Source organism: Acipenser ruthenus, chromosome 4 (assembly GCF_902713425.1).
Source record: "Acipenser ruthenus chromosome 4, fAciRut3.2 maternal haplotype, whole genome shotgun sequence".
NCBI classification, from domain to species: Eukaryota; Metazoa; Chordata; class Actinopteri; order Acipenseriformes; family Acipenseridae; genus Acipenser; species Acipenser ruthenus.
Genome location: NC_081192.1, coordinates 69,329,023 through 69,354,107, shown reverse-complemented (window position 1 = coordinate 69,354,107; position 25,085 = coordinate 69,329,023). Strand labels below are relative to the sequence as shown.

The 25,085-nt window shown below is 35.0% G+C and overlaps 1 protein-coding gene across 1 annotated transcript; it reads right to left on the bottom strand.

Annotated features, from left to right (window-relative positions):
• Positions 1–502: 502 nt before the first annotated feature.
• Positions 503–25,085, bottom strand: LOC117400592 (secretagogin-like). Its single transcript, XM_034000778.3, has 11 exons — positions 24,874–25,085; positions 24,462–24,538; positions 20,659–20,751; positions 18,343–18,432; positions 16,235–16,291; positions 14,656–14,733; positions 6,294–6,349; positions 6,140–6,185; positions 5,987–6,046; positions 3,252–3,320; positions 503–995 (listed from the first exon to the last, which is right to left on the bottom strand). The coding sequence occupies exons 1-11, from the start codon at positions 24,941–24,943 to the stop codon at positions 867–869; spliced, it is 825 nt and encodes a 274-aa protein (XP_033856669.3). The 5' UTR covers positions 24,944–25,085; the 3' UTR covers positions 503–866.

The following is a 25,085-nucleotide window of genomic DNA, read 5'->3' as shown; positions in this document are numbered from 1 at the left end:
ATATATTGTTCCCTGATTAATATTTTGCAATATGGAAAAAAGGGTATACATATCCATATGCAGTATATTGTTTATTCTCTACTAAAAAAATACAGTATGTGATTACTGTACTCTTTACATTTCTAATTAAAGCATACCCCCAGAACAGATGCTTTAATGTATCACACGTTTCTGTGCTCTCTACTGACACAAAATAAGGTATAACAACCTTCCCATGTTGGGTGTCCCTGTCCTCCTAAGTAAGATGGCCACATGGTGGCCATGTTTGAAGTTTTGGTAAGTACTCTTCAGTGTAGTTCGTACTATTGATATTCTCTTAAACAATTATTTTCAAAGCTTGGTTAGTGCTCTTTTAACACAATACAGTCTAATAATACCACATGAATTCAAAGTATAAGCATTTTGTAAAATGTCTATGCAAACGTATGTAAGGTATTGTTTTTATTTTTGACATGCAAATATCAAATACGCAGGACACATTTACCATTTTCCAAACGTGGTATAGCATTTTTTTGTGACACCTTTTTTGTTTATTCAGATAAAGCAGATGCAGAAATAGTTGTTTGGCCTGATTAAATATAGTGAAAGAATAACAGAGTTTTACATTTGCAACAGTTATCCAATTCAGACCCTGCCTCAAAAATAGCCACATTTTGGTTACACAGCCTTTTCTCAGCCTCCACTCGTGGTTACTCAAGTTTCTTTATACACCTCGGAAACTACCACACATTCAACAGTGTTGATCATCATCTTTAAAACTACTGGCTGCAAGACCATATCAAAAGTTTCACCATACAGTACACCATGCAGCACAGATTATTGCTCCACTGTGTCACAATAATAGTCTTGAATCTAGCAAGTCACATTTATGGGTTTGCTTTCAATCCTAAGCAGAGCGCCAACTCGTTCTTCTGGATTTTACCATCCTTGTTTACATCGCAGTGACGGAGCAGTACCTGGCGAAACTTATCCAAATCAGTTCCACTGATGCTAGGCTGTGAGGAAAAAAATAGGTTAATGATGACCAGACAACATTAGAGGACAATCTGTGAAACATCTGCCTTATGCTACTATTAAAAAAGACCACTGCCTGATTCAAAATAATTGATCAAAGGAAGCTAATAAAGAACTGATGAGCAGCAAGGCCAGTTATGCCTTGAATCAGTAGAATGAAGAGGGTTTTATTCCAATTGCTCATCAATATGGATTAAGAAAAAGCTATTAATAATTGGAAGCCTCAGAACTTTCATCAATGGATTACAAAGATCTATTCTAGGGCACTGTCACATAGTAGATGTCCGTGGATCAATCTGCCATATTTTTTTTATTTTGACGGTAAATAAGTGGATGAGGTGCGTTACTGTCTGTGAAGTCACTATTTTGAATTGACTAAGGAGTTGAAAGTAATTCAAAGAGGTGCCTAAGGTACGGTATGGTTTTTCAAGCAGATAGCGTCAACTATAACAACATTGAGAATAAAGCACATTAAACACTCAATAAATAAGACATGCTTGTATAACAGTGTGCTATTTCCTTTTAATTTTGAACTTGGACGTTACTATTGTATTGTATTAAAGGTACTAAGAATTCTAAACAGACCTTAGAATGGTTCGACACTATATGAAGGTTCTGATTTCTACTGTATAATGTTGCAGACGTGTATCAGTAATATGCTGATGGTGATCAATCACAAGAGCAGGTGAGTTTATATTTTCTTTGGTGCTCTTGAAAAGTGCTGGTTAAGCAATAGAAGCCACAGAAGAGGGCTTTACCGCCGTTAAATGTCCCAAGCTGAAAGTCCTCACCTTAACGTAACGAGAAGGGCCTTACCAGACATGAAGGGTGGTATTGCTACTTGAAAATGGATCCTTAAAAAACATTGAAGTTTTTCTGGGTTTTTTTGGTTTTTTTGTGTGTGATTTTATGCAGCACTAGGTTTTGTTGATAATGAATAAAAACGTTTTCCTCAATATTCCACCAGTAATGCGGTTTGCTCAGAATTCAATCTGTGGTCTGGCAGCCTTCAGCCTTAATTATAGCAGTATATTGCATCGTGGGCATTTCCAATAGCGTAAATATTACCTTCATACTAAAAAACATGGTTTGTGAACTGTTTGTAAAACATGTAAAAGAATAAAAATATAGCTAACCATTTATTTTTTTAATTAGGATTTGAGTGCATGTTTGTGCATTTGTGTTGGTTTCAGTATTTAAGTTACTGTTAGGTCCTAAAATATATTGGCGAAATAAACAAATTAAGAAGTGTTAGTAATTAAAAGATATCTGGTAGTCTACATGTGTTAATGCTGATTATGCTGTTTTTTCAGTAACTTGTTCACATGATCTTCATGAAGTTTATTCAAAGCCTCCTTCCTTGATTTGTTAGAGAAGAGAGCACCATACCTGTGCTGTTACTGTGTGATATGCTGAAATAAAGTTGCTGAATGTATAATCAGACTGCATCTAGTTGTTTGACTTCTTCAACTCATCATTCAAACCAGACACTAGTTGCTATTGTGGTTACTGTATTGCCCATGACAGCAAACACTATTCTCGATAACTTTATTTGCTATACTAAATTTAAATATATAGATTGAACATATAGGACAGCGAGGAGGCAACATTCACAGGGTGTGTACTAGAACAGAGATTTCATCAAGCAGGTTTTTTTTTTTTTTCAAATATATGAATACTGTATTTATGTATTTTCCAGTGTATTGATTTGGAACAGTGATTAAACATTTTGAATGATAACATTTGAGGTCCTTTACCAGAGATTAAGGACCTCATATTGACTAATTTGCACGTTAAGAATTGATTTTCTGTTTAATAGTTCCTGTTTAACCATATAGCTTGGATAGCACCCAATCATTGACATTTCTTGTTTAGACAGCCTGTGACACATATTTTTGTGAGGACATTGATCAGAAGACAGTTATAGTGCATTAAAACTCACCATCCCACCTTGTCCACGAAGGCCAGCAGCTTTAATAAGTGATTTATGAAAGTAAACAAAACCTACTCTGTGAACTTGATTTTAAAGTATGATAAGATAATGCCTGTTGTGCATGTTTAATTTGTTTCTCCAGTAATGGTTTTAGCAGAAACATTTGAGAGATATGAGGAGTCTGTGAAGTGAAAGAGAAATACCTGTGGATGAGCATTACATTTACCCTGTTGTTCATTTAAAAAATGCCCCACCCTTTTTGATGTGTTGTGTCATGTACCAGGAACCAAATCCTTTTACTTACCTTTACTAATTCCATTATGTCTTTAACAAATCCATCTACTTCTGGTCCTTCTAAGGCACCTGTCTTACTCTTAAAACACAAGAAAGCATGTTAGATGTATTATCATTATTATCTATTTAACTAAGTAGTTGTAGCTCACAAAATAATTCCTGTCATGTACTTCCATTTTACAAAGGTCTCAAATGTGCAGTTTTGAAAGAAACACATAATGGGCCATATTCACACTTTAAGGACTGTTAGAAGAAATGTTTTTGTTAAGTGTTTTTTTTTTTTTTAAAGACCATTTTTATAAATGAAATCTAGCTGGCAGTTCATGAATCCATTATCAGTTTATTGAAACCATTCATTTCATTTTTCAAAGCATGTTTAAACTAAAATCATTTTTATAAACACTCTTTCAAAAACAATCTTTGTGATTTCCTTTTAAAAATATATATCTGTAGGCCTTACTTTCAGGTAGTCATGCACTACCTTAGTCATTTCATTTGGAAAGCGAAATTGTTTCCAACCTTATCATCATTTTATTATTTTTCTCTTTTTTATCATTTTGTAAAAAATATAATTCACAAATAATTTGCATACATATTAAGAATATCAAAATATTTACAAGTGAATAAAACAAACTGTTTTAAAAAAGGGAAAACAATGAAATAATTAGCCCTTTCTTTTCATAACTTAATAAATACTTTGTTAAAGCAGTTTAGTCTACCCCAATAACTATTGCAGTCTTTCCATTTGTAAAACATAAAACAACTCAATTTTGAGAGGGTTGATCCATTTCCCCTTTCCAATATTTGACAATTGTTTTTTTTTTTAGCTATGGTGGAAACTTAAAAATGTGTTTAATTATTTTTCATTAAAAGGCAGACCTTGAGAAGGTACTCCCAAATGGCAGTATGCAGTTATAACTTTGTTACATGTCTTTGTAACAAATCTTTTTTTCCTGCCCTTAACCTACTAGCTGATATTTATATAGACTGGCATGCTTTCCAGTCAATAACATGCTTTAGACATCATCAATTTAGACAAATTTTGTGTTTGTTATTGTTCTTGGAGTGCAAGCGGTTCTGTGGCAATGTGCTCCGCCCCTGTGTGCATTTCTGTGTTGTATGTTGCGTGTGGTGTGTTAATGTTGGTGTATAGATATGGCTGCACGGGATATAAATGGGTGTGTGCAGCACGAGTTATTTAAAATGTATAATTGTATTTAGGCACGGGATTGCACACCACTTCACGTGCATTTAAAGTATTTAATATGTGAGCAGCAGGTTGCACGTAATTAATTCACGTGCTGGGATTCAAGTGAATAATTAATTAGTAATTGAATCCCAGCACAACAGTATATATAGATGCATGTTTGACTCACTCTGGGTTTGGTGTTCGAGAGTGGAGAACGGGTGAGAAACGTTAAAGTAAAGTAAATTAATATAATAAGTGTTTGGTACTCGCCGTGTTTGTTTGTCTGTCCGTTCACCGTTTGTTAAGTGTCTGTTCGTTTTTGTTTACCTGTTTATTTTGGCCGCAAGTGCCGTGTCCTGTGTTTGTTTGTTCAACCTTTTGATTTTCTGTTCTGTTTATTAAATGCTGAGCGAAACCATTTGCTCAGCTCCACCAAACCACACCTCTCTGTCGTTTTATTTCCTGCTTCTGGTCTGACCCCACCCACTCCTGCCGTCTTTGTGACAGGTTCCCATTAACTTGTATTGAAATGTTTCTGTGCACACATAGGTCATTTAGCTCTGTATGTAATATTCTGATCTCGGGATCTGATGATGAATAGGCTCTAACTTTTCAGAAATTCTAACAACATGGGCATTTAGCACTGGGCCCAGTGTCACAAATGATTTTGCATGCTAACTTCCTAATAAGAAATTTCATTTTCTATTACTGTAAACAGTAATAAGTCGATAGTAAGGTCTAAGTAATAATAATAATAATTAAAACAGCTCTTCTTTACAGCATGGAAAGTTTGATTCTGTGGGCTATATTCACAAAGCTTTACCTCATGACCCTGCCAAAAATGTTCTATAGTATACTATAGTAGTACTATAGTATATTGTAGTATTACTAGAGCATTTTTAGCAGGGGAGTTGTTTAAGGAATGTTTTTTCAAACACTGTTTTTATGAATAAAATCAAGTTTGATATTTGACACTGTTCTATACTGTGGTTAAGGAACTTACAAACAGTCAACAGTTTCAGTAATATCCAACTTGATTTTTTTTCATTAAACATTCCTAAATGACTAATGAGAGCTAAATCTTTGTGAATAGAGCCCAAAATAACACAGGAACTTTATTTTATTGAATCTAACCCTTAGAAGTGTTGTGCTTACTCTCTCTTGAATACTGTACTTTCATCTTCGCTATAACAGCGTGGGAATAAAAACAGATTATAAAATCGCAGGCAGAGATGTTACTCTCTGATTGGTCAATGGCACATTCCACCCATTGAAAAATGTCACCACGGCTGTAGCCTCATCACAAAATATTGATAATGAAATACTAATCCGCTAAAGCATAAACAGAAATAAAAAGCTCCCACAGTGAAGCAAACAAATAAATCGTAGAATGATGTATGATGGCTTTAATAATTCAGTACATCACAAAACCCTGTCATACTAGAATTCTTAATTGGAACATTCACCCATATGGTTCCATCCCATGAGCTTGAACATGTAGCTACACCGGTGTGCAGTGTGATGTAATCTAAAAGATGTATTTATTTAATACTTACAACATCATAGTGCGCAAACATTTTCTCAAAGTCCTGTTTCCAATCCTCCTTAGTACAGGCCTGAAATGCAAAAACAACACAAGCTCACCAAGTCACTGCTGTTGGTGGTTGCTATTTAAATATGCGTGCCTCTTAGGGAAATTATACACTTACATCCATTTTAAACTGCAGGAGGAAGTTTTCTTGTAGAGCCAGTATTCTTGAACAAGAAAGACACAAACTATATTATAGTCTTTTAGAAAACTGCTGCCATTGAATTTACAATGCATTCATTTTCTATCAAATATGTTTTTTTTAGGATACCTACCTTGCTAAATCATTTAAGTCCAAGCGTCCATCCTTATTTTTGTCAAAGATTTTCATCTAAAATAAAACAGAACAAATATATAAATATCTTCAATAATGGTGTGGGGGTAAGGGGAGTTACATTTATTTTCTTCCTAATGGTGTCCCTTAAATTATACATTTGAGAAGGAATATTATTATTATTAACAGAAAATGGAATTTGGATAATTTGCATCAACCATATGCTGTACTTTTATAATGCATTGAATCTGTGCACTTAAAAAAAAAAAAAACAGAGATTTACTCTAAGCTAAAAATACATACCACCAGGCATATATTTTTTAAATAGCACAATTTCATAATCTTATCAGAAAAAAATATTAGAAATCTAAATGGACCTGGCTTACATCAATGTAGGATTGTTGTGCTGATTTGAAAATATAACTAATGTTGCTGCTTTTTTGTGCATGTTTGTGTTGTGGAGTAACTTCAGGTCTCTTGTGAGCAAGGACAGCTTTACAGAAAGAACAAGTTGACTTTGCCGCTCCAAATAAATGTCTGCTTGTTTCTATTCAAAATATTTGGTGTGAATATTGAACTGGTCACTAAGGGGCGCTAAAAATTAGCAATTAGCACTTGAGTTATTTAGTGTCCAATTTACTATTGCAAATAGCGAGCACGCTACTGTTTAACACGAGCGATAATTGGCATGCGTTACACTTAGTGCTTCACACTTTGGTAATCAGAATTAATATGTGACTTTTATGATAATGTATTTAAATGATGCATCCAGCTCAGACTAATGAGATGAGCTGTATTCACATAGTATTTACTGAAGGGGGGGTAATTTTGGTGTGCACCATAAAGTGATCACTAATTAGTGCTGATGGAAGCCAGACATTAAGCACTGATAGGTGCACTATTTCATTTTTTTTTTTTTTTTTCTGGGCTGAAAACTATTTGGCATCAGGCAGGCATTACTTGGATACAAAGGTTGCATGCTTAGGCTTCAAAGAGCTGCAGAAAATCAAATCAAATGGAATCAAATTGTATTTATCCAGCACCTTTCATACAAAAAGTATCTCAAATCACTGTACAATACATGGCAAAGAAATGTATTTTAGGATCCAAAGTGTGTCACATACACAAAACCGCCAACAATTAGACCATTACATTTAATAAAGAACATTTGGAAAACAGCAATTAAAAAAGATTTTAAAAATGTGGTTTTAATTGTAAAAACACTAGTTTGTATCATTAAAATAATACAAAATTGAAAACTAACATTTATAAAATTAGAAATTAAAAACGGACAAAATGAAAATGCAGGTTAGATTGTAAAACAGGTACACTAAGATAGAAAAGCTATTTTTTTGGCTTTTCCTTTTCTGCCTAAGAAACTTCATTTTCTCTCTTTGATTTCCACTTTCCATCTTGCGCTATCTCTATGCTATCCTCCATTGTACAATCTGAAAACCAGGCCCTTCCTGTATGAAAACATTACATATCTCAATATTCTATAAAGTAATGATTTATAAGTTGTTACTTTATAGAATCAATTTCTCAAAATACATTTCTTCTCATTTAATATGACATGTATTAATTAGTTCTGTATATTTTTAATACTGAAATTTCTGCTTAGATCATTAGTGTGATGTGATTAAGATGTTAAATATCCTACTGACTGTGTGCAATAAATGAAGCCTGTTAATCATCTTTTCTGAGTTTTGTTTAGAAGCTGCCCTGATTGCAGAAACAGGAATTTCCTTCTGAAGTAGTTATTAAGGGCCGGACCAAATCAAAGTTAGCACTTAGCGAATGGGGACGTGAAAGCACTTGCGGTAACAAAACACAAGAAAAATTCCAAGCAAAATCTCGCGGCACCAAAACAAGCCCCTTTCACCCTTCAAAAAACAGCTATTGCTTGTTGACTACAAGTGGGTTGAGAAGGGGGAGTGGTTTGCTATCGCCCAATCAGATCTACTCAATTCCAGCTATAAATCACATCGCAAGACTTTCGCAGTACTGGATTTATAGTCAACTTCGAACTTGTCAAAAGCTATCGCATATTAAGCAAATAGTAAAAGAAATAACACTAAACATCCTGATAGTTGAAAAACAAAACAGTACATGCCTCAAGAACCTCCACTGACCTCATTATCGAACACTTGCACACAACACTGAATAATTTACAGTATCAAATATTAGTATATGTATTATCATAATATATGTTGTGTTTGTTGCACCCTTAAACGAAACACGCACAAGTCTTCTTTAGCCTACTTTTTTTGCCACAGTTAGAGTTAAATGTTTAATAAAGCAATACGTATTATTTCTTTAATACATACAAGATTTGCTTGAAGCAGTGTCTCTTTCAGTGATGGTAAAGCTTTTTAGATGTATTTTCTTTTATTTCTTATCTTTGTAGTAAGCTACAACTACGGACGGTACACTTTTTTAAATCCATGGACATATTCATACGTGATTCTTTTTTTGTAATTGTTTTAAACTATTTGTATCATACACAGTACTCAACTATCAATGTACATTTTTTAAATACATTAAATTGGCACCTGCAGACCTGAAACTTGTATTTCATTACTGCTAAAAACATGTGATGTGTACTTAAAGAAAGAAATGTTCTGAAACATGTAAAATGTTTTTACAAACATGAATTTCACAAAATGTGAAAACAACTAGTTCATAAATTTTGTATTATTCACTAACAAGTTTCTAGAGGGTTACCTGTGGTGAACTGAAAGTGAATATAGACGTATTTCAATAGAAAATATGTTTCCAAATACATTTGTCATATTTTACAGCCCCTCCTAATGTTGTGATGGGCTATTTTGATGCACAAAGTGTTCAAACCAGGACAAGCTTCAGTGCACTGCGTTGTAAAACATGGCACGGTAATGTGACACGACAGCGTTGATTTCCGCAATTGTTGCCTATAGCTACACACAAAGAAAAGCCGTTTGCACTCAGATATAAAATATCATGTTTGAAGAGAATAGTTCCAAATCAAATGGTACCTGTATGAGCCCTTATTGTTAGACTACAGTAGTCAAACCTCTTTGGGCAGCGAGAGTGAGGATTCAGACGAGGATAGCCGCCAGTTCATTCTAACAACATGGATAAACCCGCCCGCAATTCTCTGATTGGTTGCAAATATGAACGTTGACTGTTCAGTAATTCTACAGGTTTGCACGGCGCTGTACAGATGCTTTTTAATGCTACTATACCGGTCGTTCAACTTTCCCTTTAGTCACACCAAGTGTCAGTGTACTGTAAAAAATTAGATATGGCAACACAGCAGCCTGCATGAAAATACAATATTCTGTTATCGGCGTGACGATGCTCTGGGAAAAAAAAAACCGGGATGAAATGAGCATCCCAAAAAAGGTTCTGGGGACACTGGGACCAGTGTTCCAAAAGTGGGACTGTCCCGTCCAAAACGGGACGTCAGGTCACCTTACTTATTGTATTACTTGTATTGTAACGCTTGAAATGTTTTTGCCTACGATTGTAAGTCGCCCTGGATAAGGGCGTCTGCTAAGAAATAAATAATAATAATAATAACTTAAAAACAATAAAAGTCCCAGCTTCCCTGACAGAAGGCAGCAGAGCATTCCATAATTAAGGAGCTTTACAAGAAAAGGCCCTTTCTCCCGTGTTATTTTTATTCACTGTTTTTAACATGTACGCACTATCATATTTGTGACAAATTAACATAATGTAAAACTACGGCAATAACTTCTATACACAGTGGAGCATCTGCTTATTATTTATTTCAGCCTAAGTGAGCTTTCTTAGAGATGCACCCTGGTTCTGGACAGCTCTAGCTTCTTCTTGCAGATGAGGTAAGTTTCAAGTCTAACAGCTCAGACTGTTTCTGTTGAGAACTGATGATGGCTGTATCTAGGCTATAATAATAATAATAATAATAATAATAATAATAATAATAATAATAATAATAATAATAATAATAATAATAATAATAACAGCATCAAACGGCATCAGGATATCTAATACATATATTTAGGGAAAAAAAATTATACCCAAATCTTGCCCTCACAATGGGGGGGTTGACTTTTACATGAGGTCAAACTTTACTCTGAAAATTATGGTAAGTCACCCTATAAAAACCTAACGCTTTAGAGGATTTTTCTTTTGTTTTTCTACTAAGAAGTACACCAGTAAGAAATCCCACAGAAAAAGGCTTAATTTCTTACATCTAATAGGGGAATGTTTCAGGGAGAACTTAGAAATAAGTACTGACTGTAGTGCTCCTTATATTACTGCTCACTATAAATTACCGGAAACGGTAAATTTAGCACACACACTATGGCAGGTAAATTTGCCAAATATACATGCCATAGTGTGGACATAGATTAGTGCTTTTTCTGTTAGTAAATGGACAGTAAATTTTGATTTAGTGCTGGCGTTAGGCTCACTACTTCACGCACGATAAATCTAAATTTAGCGCCCCTTAGTAAATGAGGCCCTGTGAACTTTATATTTATTTTCTCAGTTGGGACAAAGTCATTTTGTTGCACCACCAGTTTGATGCATGTAAATTCTCAAATAATGTTATTGTTTAAACCTATTAAAAAAAATGGTGAGGGTTTTTTTATTAACACTGAAGTACCACCAATATGATATACAGATGACAAAAATAAAGATGTTCTCCAAAATCCTCCACCACTCATACTCTGTGGGGTGTGTATTTAGTCCTTTCTCCATTAATTCCACATTAAAAAAAAAAAAAAAACTCTTTAGAAAATATGTATTCACCAATGCATTTTTGTGTGTATTTCTGCCTGGTATATTTACTGGCATTCTCGTAGACATATATGTGGATGCAGTTACTGATGCTTGTTGGTGGCTTATGTACTGGAAAGAGCCAGAGAAAACAAGGACATCCTTAATTGTTGGTAGTCAAATGACTTTGGCATCTGCAGCTCAGTAATGACAAACGGCATTACAATATTGTGATTAAAAATACATTTTCAACAATGTGCCATACAAAGGAGACAGTAACTGTTAGTAATGAGATTATTGTGGACATCAAAGTGTTTATTTTATTGAATTCAGTAATTAGAACCAAGATCCCATACGCACAAATAATGGCCTAGCCAGGTTACGAGGAGGAATGATAAACAAAGCAGACATCTGCTCTTACCAAAAGTTTTTTTTTCATTTTTTTTTTTCAAATGAAAAACAAAACCTGCATTCAGCTGTCATCTGCTAAAACAGACCAGTTAATTCCAGTTTTACTGTATTTACATAAGAGAAGAAAGCTTGTGTTTAGTCCAGTAGGAAGCTTTTTTTATTATAGCTTACTGAATTAACTAATATTATAGCAGCAGGCGTGAAATTCTGCCGGTACTTATTTTATTGTCAGTACTGGGTGCCAGGACATATTTTAATGCCAGTACTGGGTGCCAGGACATATTTTAATGCCAGTGCTGGGTGCCAGGACATATTTTAATGCCAGTACTGGGTGCCAGGACGTATTTTAATGTCAGTACTGCGTGCCAGGACGTATTTCACCTTCTTATCATCCAATGCGCATGCATTCTATCCACTCTTACTCAGTCCAGTAGCGTTCTGTTAGAAAGCAGTCACAACAACAGAACAATCATAAAAATATTCTCAAAATGAAACAATGGATGACCTATTGACGTTAGTTCTTGGCAGCAAGATCCTGAGGAGAAGTAATTTGGCAGCTTTGGGTCTGTAAAGTATGGGGGAGATTTCAGAGAATGGAGATTGAAATCTTTAAATGGTCTTTCAAAATACAAAAATCTCTCCTGTGTACAATATAAATTTATATGTTTCAGCAGACTTGGAGAAAAAGCTGTAATAGTTACATCTATAGTGCTAAGGCACCATGCTAGTGGACTCTGCTGACATATTTTGCTACTGTGGTTAGAATTTAATTTGTAGTTTTAAAGTTATTTCAATTTTAATGTCAGCTTTTGTCTCATGTAAATTCAAGTGTTTGAGAGATGCTGGTTTTCCAACAGGTCTGCTCAGAAAGACACATGCTCATAACACAAGGGGCTGTCTGAGAATGCTGCCCACTCAGCGGGGATATCGGCCCTGGTGAAACTAATTTCCTTACTCATGGATGCTATAAACTCGCTTAAACATTATATTGACATTATGGAGGCTGTGTGCCCGGTGGTTAATGAAAAGGGCTTGTAACCAGGAGGTCAAATCCCAGCTCACTCACTGGCTCACTGTGTGACCTTGAGCAAGTCACTTAACCTCCTTGTGCTCTGTCTATCAGGTGAGACGTAGTTGTAAATGACTCTGCAGCTGATGCACAGTTCACACACCCTAGTCTCTGTAAGTTGCCTTGGATAAAGGTGTCTGCTAAATAAACAAATAATTATAGCAGCATGATTTATGGGTTCAACTTTAAACTCAAATCTCTGTCAAAACGCTTTTAAGAAAATTCCTCCACCCCCACCCCATACAGCTATATAGGAAATGGTGCAATGAAATCTGAGTAGAAAAAAAGTTTTCAATTAAAACATTGTTCCTGCCACAGTTTTTTACAGCTTAGAAATATTTCAAAAGTTATTTTCAGTAATCCCGTTTCCGGTAAGGGTAAACACCATCTCATGGGTTATTTAACATAAAAGACAATGTTGTTCTTTGTTATTAACTTGAACTAAAGTTAACTACAGTTGCCATTTTCACTTCAAATGATTTGATTTGGTAATGAAAAAACAGTAAAACCATCATAGTGCAGGTGCGTGGCTAAGTATGTGAACTTGCCTCGTGCACTGAATGCATGCCTGCCACAGGACTCCCCTGGGTCCTAAACCCTGCTATGTACAGACCGGGATTGCAGTAATCACACACCGGCCATGATGTTGTAGACAATTAAAGATTTGCTGACATAAGGGGGTTTAACAGTAGAATACAGAGAAACTCTGTCCCGGTGAATACAGGAGAGTTGACAGGTCTGAACTAGTTTGCTTACTATACCAGAGTCTAAGTCATTAATGTAGATTAGTAATAGCAGAGGGCCTAATACTGATCCCTGCGGTACACCACTGGTTACCTCACTCCATTTTGAGGTTTCTCCTCTAACAGTACTTTCTGTTTTCTACATGTTAACCACTCCCTAATCCATGTGCATGTATTTCCTTGAATCCCTACTGAGTTCAGTTTGTGAATTAATCTTTTATGCAGGACTTTGTCAAAAGCTTTCTGGAAATCTAAATAAACCATGTCATATGCTTTGCAATTATCCATAAGTCTGGCGGTTCTAGTGTTAATGTATTTTTACGTAGTTCCAAAATATTTACACCAATTTGTTGCTAAATATATTTTTTTATATATTTAAACAGCATCCATAAATAATGTTTTTAAAATGTATGCAAATGTAAGGCAAAAACATAATATATTTTGACTGCAAATTTTAACCTGGAGCACGAGCAGCCAGTTTCATCAAAAATGGTCTGCTGAGAACACCACAGAGCGGGATACCATAGTGGCCCAACGCCCTATTAAGTGACTTTACATTGGTGTTTCCATTTTTTTGTCCACTACCTGTATATTGTGAGAAAATATTTCAGAGGGTTTCTGTGACATCATAAACTGCCAACAGTTTACGTTTTCACAGGCATAACAGAAAACCAGTACCAGTTACATGGTGCTTTTGTACCACAAGCCTCTTCAGTACACCTAACCTGTGTACCACCTAACCTAAAGGAGGCTGTGTGGTCCAGTAGGAGGCTGTGTGGTCCAGTGGTTAAAGAAAAGGGCTTGTAACCAGGAGGTCCCCGGTTTAAATCCCACCTCAGCCACGGACTCATTGTGTGACCCTGAGCAAGTCACTTAACCTCCTTGTGCTCCTTCTTTCGGGTGAGACGTAGTTGTAAGTGACTCTGCAGCTGATGCATAGTTCACACACCCTAGTCTCTGTAAGTCGCCTTGGATAAAGGCGTCTGCTAAATAAACAAATAATAATAAAATAATAACCTCAGGTAAAGAAAAGTATCTACTGCGTAAAATGTTAAGTAGCTAGCCAATTATTGAAAAGCTCCTACAAACCCAGTATAAGAGATAAGGTGCTTATATGCAAGGTTTGCATTTTGAATAAAATGCCTAATAGTAATGCATTTTACCACCATAAATAGCAAATGTACAGCAAGCATTTGTATTTTGTATTTAGACACAAGAAGTTAAGGCTGTGGAAACAAGAAAAGATTGATTGAATCGTCTGGAGAACCTTTTTGTTGTTGATATATAGGGTCTTCATTAATATAATTACTTCAAGCAATTTGTATGTTTGATATACTGTATTGCAGCATACATAAATTACATATTAGTTTAATTGTGGAAGCTGAGATGACACTTACCATTGCGTCAGTATACTCGTCCAACTTGCTGGGTGAAATTACTTTCTTGTGCTGTAGGAACAGATCCTGCAGGAAACTCTGTTAAGTAGAATGACAGGATAATATATATTTTTTAATTAACTGATTCACTTTCCTAAATTGAAAGAAATATTTGAGTGTATAATTCTATAGCATATTAATCAAGTCATTGCACTGCCCGCCATCAGAATGTCATGGTTAATTTGATAAACAACAGTTTTTAATTAGTTTCGGTTAAATTAGAAATATTATTAGTGGCATATTCTACTTATCCTACTGGTGGTTGATGTAAATACTGCTGCAAAACAGGACACTCTCGGGTCATTTTTTTACAGACCGAAATACACTAATGCGATGCACATTCACATTTAGATGCTTATTTTCATAACCTTATTTCGATGATCTTTAGATCAATTGAATAGACTCCCTATATGTTTAACAACATTTTCCATTACATCTTACACATTACATGATGCAGTACTCTCAGCTTTCTATGTGTTCTAGCATCTAAACCCCACTATACCTTTTAGATGTCATGTGACATGCCTTTATTTTTGACTGACCACTTTATTATTATTGTTGAAGTTGGTTGGATCTTAGAATATGATAAAGTCACATTATCAGCACAAGAAGATCCCCACACTACTCAAACTCTAAGGCACCAGACACTTTCCTTATTCACGGCTGATATTTCAGCAACCTTCAAAACTCACGTATCAGAAAATGTGCATATATGCAGATTCATGAATATGGCTTTAGGTAAGCATTTTTGCTCTGCCTTCTTCAATTCTAACTTTCCTAAGATTGATGGTTAATTATTCTGTAAATCCAAATAGTGAGAACATGTACAAGGACTGAGACATGCAAGGTCATTAACTACTGTGAAGGGTGATACGTTTGTGTGCTGCCATTTCTATTTGTAGGGTTTGACGACACACAGTACAGTATATCCTGCTGCTGTTAAAGACAAGCCAGTAATCATAGCAGTATTAACCTCTGGCAGTTACATGCAAATGTACAGTATATAAAATGGTTACTGTATACATTAATATTATTGACAAAAATGCTGTGCAGTACACTGTATATAAAAGAGAAAAGCTCATGCACATTGTCACATTATCACTTAAGAATACTGAACCACTGTACAGTACATAATTATTTCTCCAAACTGCTTTTGTGACACACATGCTGTTTAATCATGTGTTTTTATAATCAGGTTTTCAATAATTGGCTGCTGCAGTGCATTATACTGTATTAATTAAATATTTATGTATGGAAGTCATGAAAATTAATCAATACTGTACATGCACGTCACTACTAGCCAGATACTAAATTATTTACATGTGCAGTCTTTTTATCATTTTACAAAGAAGGTCTTAAATGGAAGCTGTAAACTGATGATTATTTTTGATCATCAGTTGCAGTCTCCTCTGTTTATCAACAGAGCAGGGATAGCTGTTAGCAGTGGGAAAATGAGCTTTCCACATTACACAGCATTACACAGTCTTAAGCATGCCATAGAGTCATCAGCCACTTTAATGGTAAGGAAGCAGTTTCATACCTTGAGCTCTAAAGCTGAAATAAACCCACTACTGTCAGCATCATATTTGCGCCAAATCTGTAAAGAATATAAGAAAAAAAAGTTATGTAACATTTTGAACAGATTTTTTTTAAAAGGCTATTTTATTTCCAATTTACACTTTATTTATTTTATTAACCTAATGCCTGCCAACAATGCTAATATATGCAGTGTGTCTCTCACGTGATGGATTAATTTGCTATGTAAAAAGCATCCCTGACATCTCCCTGTTGCATTAGTTTCAGTCACAATGAGCAAGTCAGCAGATATGACAGACTTTGATAGATGATTAATAGTGGACGGTATTCTGCTGTTGTTTGTCAAGGGGTTTGGCACATCAGATTTGCACAGGTGCCAGTGAATCAGGGCTGTTGCATTTTTTTCAGGTATAGGAAGAAAAGCTTTGAGGTAAAAATCACTGGAAGGTAAACTTTATAAGAAAAACAATGCTGTTTTAATGCTGAATACGTAAACTGTAATACAGTGGTGTAGTTGAGCCAGAACTTGCAGAATTAATAGGCAAGCTAAGTTAAATGACTTACATCTTCCGCACAACTGTGATTCAGTCAGTTCAAACTACTTGTTTAAGAAGGCTAAATATATATATATATATATATATATATTGGGTTTTAAGTTACCCAACGCTAGCCGGGTCTCTTTTTACTGAACAGGTTTCGATTTATTAATTTGAGAATTTATCGAAAATGTAGCAAATATGACAATGCAGTTGTAAGCACGGGTCTCTGGCCGGCGTAATAAAGACAACGTTAAAACAAGCTTTGCATTAACGGCAAGTACACCTCAATAATAATAACTGCGGCGACTACTCTTCTCAGGAACTAAATCGGAAAGAAAACATCACAACACCCTGTTGGGTTTATGTCAGTGATAACTCTGGGATCCATAACCGTGTGGCTTCCAATATGGAATACTTTATCTATGCGCAGATATAGTTTCTTATCAAAATGATCAAATACGTAGCCTTTATTAAATAAATAAACAAATAAGTAAAGTATTGTGAGAGGAATATGAGAAGAACATTACTCACACACTTACGAAACGTGTACCTATTTAAATAAAAATATGTGTGGAGCACATTAAGTAAGTGTGCTAGTACTTCCTACTCTGAATGAAATATTCCCTTGGCAGAGTTTGCAAATTCCGTTTTCTCCTGCTTGGTAAAGAAATTCCACATAATGGTTTGCTTGGATGCCATGCTAATGTAAGATATTTACATTTATTTATCAGTTCGGATTTGGAGGACTGCACATTTAAGTTTCGTTTTGGACTATTGTGTTTGCCATAGACAGACCGGTGAACTAACAATAAAGTTAGAATAACCCTGATGTGACAAAAAGAGATACACAGGAAAAGCGAGAGAAAGAGAAGGAGCAGTAAGATATAGTCCTTGCCTGTACCTTTGTTTTGTGTATACTTCGCTGTTCTGATTGAGAAAATAAATAAAACCTCCATTACTGGAACCCTTGCATCACCCTGAATCAACAACGGGTAAATATATGTGTACTATATAGTATTTAAATATGTATCATGCACTTAAAACATTAATATATGTGATTTTTTTTTAATCATTACCCGAAAAAGACCCGGGTATTTTTCACAGGGACTACCCGGTTCCGGACTTTCTACCAATGCCGACCTGTAATTTTTATATATATATATATATATATATATATATATATATATATATATATATATATATATATATATATATATATATAGTGACAAGGCAGAGCCCCTACACACTGGATAGTGTGTGTTTTGTGGCTGTTTTAACACAGCCACAATGTAATTGTTTAATTGTTTATTGAGCCAGGATCAGAATCACCTGGCTCTAGTTGAATTAAGTACTCCTGCCTGTAATTAGCAGGTCAAAATGTTTGCTCTGATGTCTGTGTTAAGGCTAAGGCCTGAAGGAAGCCTGTGTGGTCAGAACTGACAAAGTATGTGTTTTGGTCCCGGTAAATAGGTAAAAACTTGGTGGAGTTAGGTTTTGTTTTGTTTATTTTGTTTTTTGTGAAAATAAATAAATATACAGAATGGTTTCAGTACAGGCAGCAGCATTTTCTTACCCTCATAAACTCTACGCTGTTATCAAGTGGCGTCTCCCGTCTGAAAAGCAGCAGGAAGTTTTCATCTTCTGGTAGCATCATATTTGCAAACTACATTAAAGGGAAAAAAGAAGACACTTGATACTTCAGTGAGGTTATATTTTGTAAAGCATGACCCATCAGACCAAATGTATTAGCACTACAACCCTATAAACTGTCTGCAATCCAAACATCAGTCCTAAATATACTCTCACTTGGGTGTGTAATTAACACTCAGGCAGTTTCCATGGAAAAAGAAAAATAAGTCTCGCCTTTTCCTCACGCTATATTGGTAGTACCTTTTGGCTTATGTGTGTTAACATGTAGATTTCTTTTAGCCAGAGAAATTCTCCTTCTAAATGCAAATAACCTAATTAATATTAAAATAAGGGAGGGTACGTTGAAATGTTTTTGTCTGGCCGTGTTCTAATTTGGCCTTGTGTGACTACTGATATCATACAGCTTTCTTAAACTGGGTTTCCACTTCCACAAGTTTTTAGGTTGTGTTGAAGCACAGCAATGGCAGCCTGCCTCATTTGGCCACCAAAAAATCATAAAAAAAGCATAAACCTAGACATAGCTTTACAAAAAAAAAAAAATCCTTATAGTGTACAAGTGGAGCTAAAATACCAGCACTTTAGGTTAACGATATAAACACTATCAAGTCAAAATGTTTATCTACACTAGGCTACCCTACTCGCCCACATTTCCCACTAAATATTATTCTTCTTAATATAATACCTGAATCCAAATTCCACAGGTAGAGTGCAAGATTCTCACCAGTAGAATGTGGTTATATATATATATATATATATATATATATATATATATATATATATATATATATATATATTTGTTATTGAGGAACCAGTATACCGGTAGTCCATACATGTTCAACACATTTCTATAGATGCTAATCTATCCAGAACTTTCTGGAACTTCGTCTTGCAGCAAGCCCTGTATTTGTCTTTTTGAATAAATGAATCAAACATTTTCTTTTTCTTTTTCATATTTTCACACTTAAAACAAATCTTGCTCAATTAATTAGGTTTAAGAGATTTCACATCAATTCTACAGTTAGCCGCTCAAGCCTGTGTTCTCGGTAGCCCGCAGCAATAATACAGCTATGCGTATTTAATACATACTGTATTTTGGTACAAACGTGACTTTTGTTTTCTCCTTGGTAAATTGTTCGTCTTTTTAGTGTGAGAAAGCGCTTCTGTCATGATGTATTCTCTCAATGCCAAGCAAAAGTAAACTCTAGAAAAATAAGACAGATCAGGACTGTTTAAACTCATTTAGGTGTTTGTCACCTCTGATTACATTTTTTCAACATAAGACATTCCCCTTGTTATCCCCTTTTCATCTAATAGGCTTTCTGCCTGCTAATTTTAACATTGCATTTAGTAGGTAGAAATGCCTTCAAGCAATGGCTAATATATTTTGGACAGGCACCGTATTAAAATGATGACGCACACAACCAAAATACTTCTAATGTTGCAATGTGCATATGTGGCTTCAAATTGGTTTGGATCAGGTAAGGGCGCAGTGGTGGCCTTACCTGACAATTTCCAATCTTTCGGAAATGTAAAACGCAGTTTTTTGTGTTTTAATATTTCATTAAGTAAAAGTATAGTTTCTGCTGTTTTTGCTGTCAAGGTGCAGAACATATGAGTGTTACTGATCAAATGTTGATGTAATACTGATTTAGTGCTAGCTAGTGCACTTAACCCACATGGTAACAGAATGTAGTCTCAGGTCTCATACACAAGAAACAGAGCATCCAGATTCCACTCACACATACACTATCAAATATAGGAACAAATGGTACTTTTATGAGGAAAGATAAATTGGTTGTTAATGTTAAAAGAAAGGCAATCAAAATACATCTGGTCATTAGTCTGTGCTTAGCAACATTACATTAGTATGCATATAAAGACAAATATAGGGCTTGAAGTCCATGTTAAAACATAATAAAACTGATAATAAAAAAACGGTGGGTTTCAGAAATGTCATAAACTGCAAGTCCGAAAGACAGTTATTCATGGAGAAAGAAGGTAGGAGACATTTCTTTATACAGAGAGTGGTGAGGGAAGGGGATACCTATCCATGTTGTTGATCCTGAAACATGTTGCTAAATAAGACACACTAAACATGGTGTATTAACTAACATTATTTATTTTCTATTATGCATAGTAAATTGTCTTGTGTACAAATATTTGAGGTTTTAGATAACAGGATAACAGATGGCTCCCTGTACATAAATGTTAACTAAAGGACACAAGAACAACTGTTTACCTCTTGAATTTCTAGTCGTCCGTCTGCAGTGGCATCGTAGACTGACATGAATCTCTTTTTCAGCTTTTGAACCATCTCTTCGGTTATTTTGTCCTCGAAGAGAAAAATATATATATATATATAATTTAATGGCAAAGCAATATCATAAATGTATTACACAGTCTTTTATAAACACACATTTGCTTTTATTTCCTTCGCTCTAGGGAGACATGAGTCTTATTTTCTGCAATGATTCACAGTACACCAGGTGAATCATTGCAGAAAATACATCAAACTGAAAGGCATACCAAAAGATTACAAATGCCCTTCTGAATTACTTCAGTAAATATGGACCGAGATTTAAGCTCTAATGTTATTTCTTTAATTTACTTATGCCACATTCAAGTAAGTTAACAAAATATCCAATAAGGATTGATAACATTCACCATCACTTCAATCAGTTTATGTGTGAAAATGATGTTCAGTTCTAGTAACATTACTAGAAAAAATAAATGTGTGTGAGCTAGTCAAAAGAATGAATCTTGGTTTGTGGTTTGATTTATCAGAAAATAATAGGTCAACATGTATAAATACATAATTCCAATATAATATTACAAACTTAAATCTGCTGTACAGTACTTTCATCTCACTTAAAAAAATCAAGCATAAGGAAAATTGCAAATATGCTGGCGAGAGATGTTCTTCGGAGTGCTGCCACCCTCGGGCAGGGCTGCCGAGAGCCGTCATGGGCCCCGGGAAAGGATTAGAGTTTAAGTGCACCAAGGTTCAATTGGAAATGACATTGGTAGTCACACGACGATTGTGAGGGAGGCAGCACCTGTGTTGAAAACTGGAAGAAAGTGGGCAGCAAAGGAAGCTGTGGAAGATGCAAAGGCTGCCCTTTGTATCAGTGATATCATGGGGCAAGTACAGCATGGAAGAGGAGGCCTTGGTCTCAGTTCAGCTCCTCCTACATGGCACAAAGCAGCTCCAGCTCAACGGAGGAAGCTGGTAGTCAACAAGGTGAAAAAACAGGAGGAGAGAATGAGGTGTGTAAAGGCAGTTTCCCAGGCCAAGCAGGGAGAATGGATGAGATGGGAGAGTGTGGAACAACGCAAGATCGACTGGCAAGATCTATGGACAATGGAACAGAACAGGGTCAGTTTCCTCATCAGGTCAACATATGATGTTCTCCCATCACCACAGAACCTTAATCTATGAGTAGGAGAGGATCTGTGGTGTCCTCTGTGTTCATCACCAGCTACATTGACACATTTTGACCGGATGTAAGGTGGCTCTTAGCCAAGGACGGTTTACTTGGTGTCATGAACAGGTGCTGCGACATTTGGCCTTAGAACTGGAAGACAAGCGCAGCATGACCAACAGGTTTCCAATTAACTAACTAAACAGAACATGTCCATCTGTCCACTGATGCTGCCAAAAATTGTAAAAATTGTAAAAATTATTTATTTAAGTACTGTAATTGACTCTTTAAATGTATGTCCTGCAGCAATAATGACTAGAATGATTTGTTAGCTCCTGGATGATAGCTAATATTAAGCTTTACTGAAGCATGATAAGTCATACTCATCTTTGGCACTATAACTGTGCTTCAAGTGGCACTCATTTGAAAGGCCTTGGATTTCAGTAGATTGGACTCTAGCTTTATTAAAAATGCCTCTTTCCATTTTTGGAGACATGTGTTCTTCCTGTGCACACTGTTTTGCACAATGTACAAGTGGATGGGGAGAATCATTCATTTTAACCCATAAGTGAGTTTCTGTTAGAGGTGCAGAGGCTAAATATCTAATCGGCCTAAATGAAGTCAGACAAAGCAGAATAACTGGATTACATAATTAAATACATTACAATATCCTGCAAACCCATGACTAATTCCTCCAGTTTTATACCCCATGGGGACAATTGGTAATTTAAGATCGGAACATATTATAATGGACAAAAAGAAACTGAAGCAGTTTTATTTATTTATTTATTTGTTTGTTTTATTAACCATTAGTTGGTTACAGTATTGAATACCATGTATTTAGTCTGTCATTTTTTTTTTTAACAAACTTCTCAGAGCATAACAAGATTCATTCTATCAAGTGCATATTAATGTAATACTATTTGTAAATTGACTAACCTACCTGGAGTTTACGATCTGTGTCAGATATTTTATTTTGGGTCTGTCTATGGCATTACCAGTATTTATAAAGTGTTTTTAGGTTATGACATACTGGACTCCTCCATTTTCAGATATCTTTTTTCAGTTATTTCTATTTCACATAAAAAAACAGTTCCATTTCACATTAAAGTTCTGAGCTTTAAAATATAACAGATCCTTTTGCAAGAACCATTCTCAAATGTTCTAAACATACCAGAAGTCTAATGTCTAAATTTAAATTGATATCAATGTATTTCTAGTATTAATTATATATATATATATATATATATATATATATATATATATATATATATATATATATATATATATATATATATATATATATATACTGGGGGGGGGATTCTGTATAGTATGTATAAGGAAATCAATATGAACTGATGTAAAAATCGGTTAGCAAACCCAAAAGTTGCTGTCGCTGTCTTTGAGAAACATACTGTATTGACAATGCCATCTTTAAACTAGTTTATCTTGACACAATTTAACACTGCTTGTAGTGACTCTAAACAATTTACATTTACCTGCTGCAGTCACGTTTCAAAATGACTACAGAATTGTGCATAATGTAATAACCTATATAGACAGCTGGTGTCTTTTTTAAAAAGCCATAGCCCTACCAGATCCCATGTCAGAGATATACTGTACAAATATTGCTGTTTATTTAGACACGGTAAGACATTTATATGATCATTTAGCACAAATGTAGCATTCTGACGCTCTTTTCTATATACCAATGCGATGGCCCTTTGAGACACTGTGTGAAATGTAACCATAAATAAATACAATTGAAAATCGAAATTGATCTAGAAATGTTAATGATCTCTCTTCTGCTGCTGCGCCTGTTTGGTCCTATATGTTCAATTTGCTAGCCTACCTGTCGTATTGAGAAACACGACACCAGCTACGATTCGACTGGAATATAGAAACAGGTGAACGAAGTAGCAGGTGATAACTGGTCGAAAGACATATCGTATCTATACTGCAAGATCGTACGTTAAAATTAGAACATGTAAACTTTCTTATGTTCTTATGTTCTTATTTTAACGTACGATCTTGCAGTATAGAACCGAGTCCTATAGTGCTACATTTAGAGAGGGGTTTATTTTAAACGTTTGTCATTCAATACTTTTAGTATTTCTAAATTTAGTTTAAATCTAATTTAGTTTAATTCAGTTAAGGCTTAACAACTATTAATTAAGGTTTAAAGGGAGGGAGAGAGATGGAAAATAAAAACCGAAAATTAGAAGCCCTCGTTATATTACTAGTGCACCCTTCATTCATTACATGGTTTTACAGTTTTCCCCAATAATTCAAAATGTGTTACTAAATGTTACTAAACTATTAATACATTTAAATAAAATAAGAAATAATGATATTCACCAGTAAACGAATGCCCCTTATGATGACGAAAAAGTACAAAGCTTAATTTGAAGTACCGTATGGATAATATATTTATCTTATAGGACTTTCCCCATGTAAAAAGCAATACATAAACATAATGTTGCTAGGAGATAAATTGAACCCCCACCTGGCATTTCCATTTGTAACCTTGGAGATATTATTCAGCCATTTTAGATTAGCTAAATGCTAAGCCAAATGAATATGGTTATAGTCCTATAAAAAAATATATACAAATACTTACTTCATTACCGGCACTCAGTTTCATCAACAGCTGGCGAAAAAATGAATCCAGCTCTTTCCCTTCAATGTAACCATTATCTAAAACGTAGTAAACATAGTTAAAGGAAACGCAGTTACCAACTTTAGAATGTAAAATACAGTTTATCTCAAGAAATAATCAGTACAACCAGGCTGGAATTCAAACGAATTACTGAACAAGCGAACTGCTTAAAAAAAAAAACTTCAATTGTTTACATATGTGCTTAATGCAATACTATTAAAACGCTTATTAAAAATATAATTCGTGCATTTTTTTTAAGTTATCAATGAAAAACTGAAATTAGAGTCTAAACAAGTAATACTTTTCTTTAAATGATGTCAGAGAAACTACTTTAAAACTGCTGGAAACTAAACTCAAATAAATGCAGACTTACCATCAGCATCAAAGTTTTGCCAGATTTCCAGAAAGCCAGATACGTCCAGGGTGTCAAAGGTGCTGTCCATGGTGATGATGGCGGAACTTCAGAGCTGACTAAAAGTAGAGTACACTTAGGTACTGGTTGTTCAAAAAGTGGATTGTAGTTCGTTGGATGGATGCAGTTCAAAGTCCTGTATTTGAAATCTGAACAAGAACTATTAGCAGCGT

Coding starts and splice junctions, on each gene's coding strand:
- LOC117400592 (XM_034000778.3), bottom strand. CDS start 24,943: ATGGACAGCACCTTTGACACCCTGGACGTATCTGGCTTTCTGGAAATC. Junction 6,350..14,655: donor ACGAGTATACTGACGCAATG/GTAAGTGTCATC, acceptor GTTTTATTTTAG/ATGAAAATCTTTGACAAAAA. Junction 996..3,251: donor ACATAATGGAATTAGTAAAG/GTAAGTAAAAGG, acceptor TTTTCCTCACAG/CCTAGCATCAGTGGAACTGA.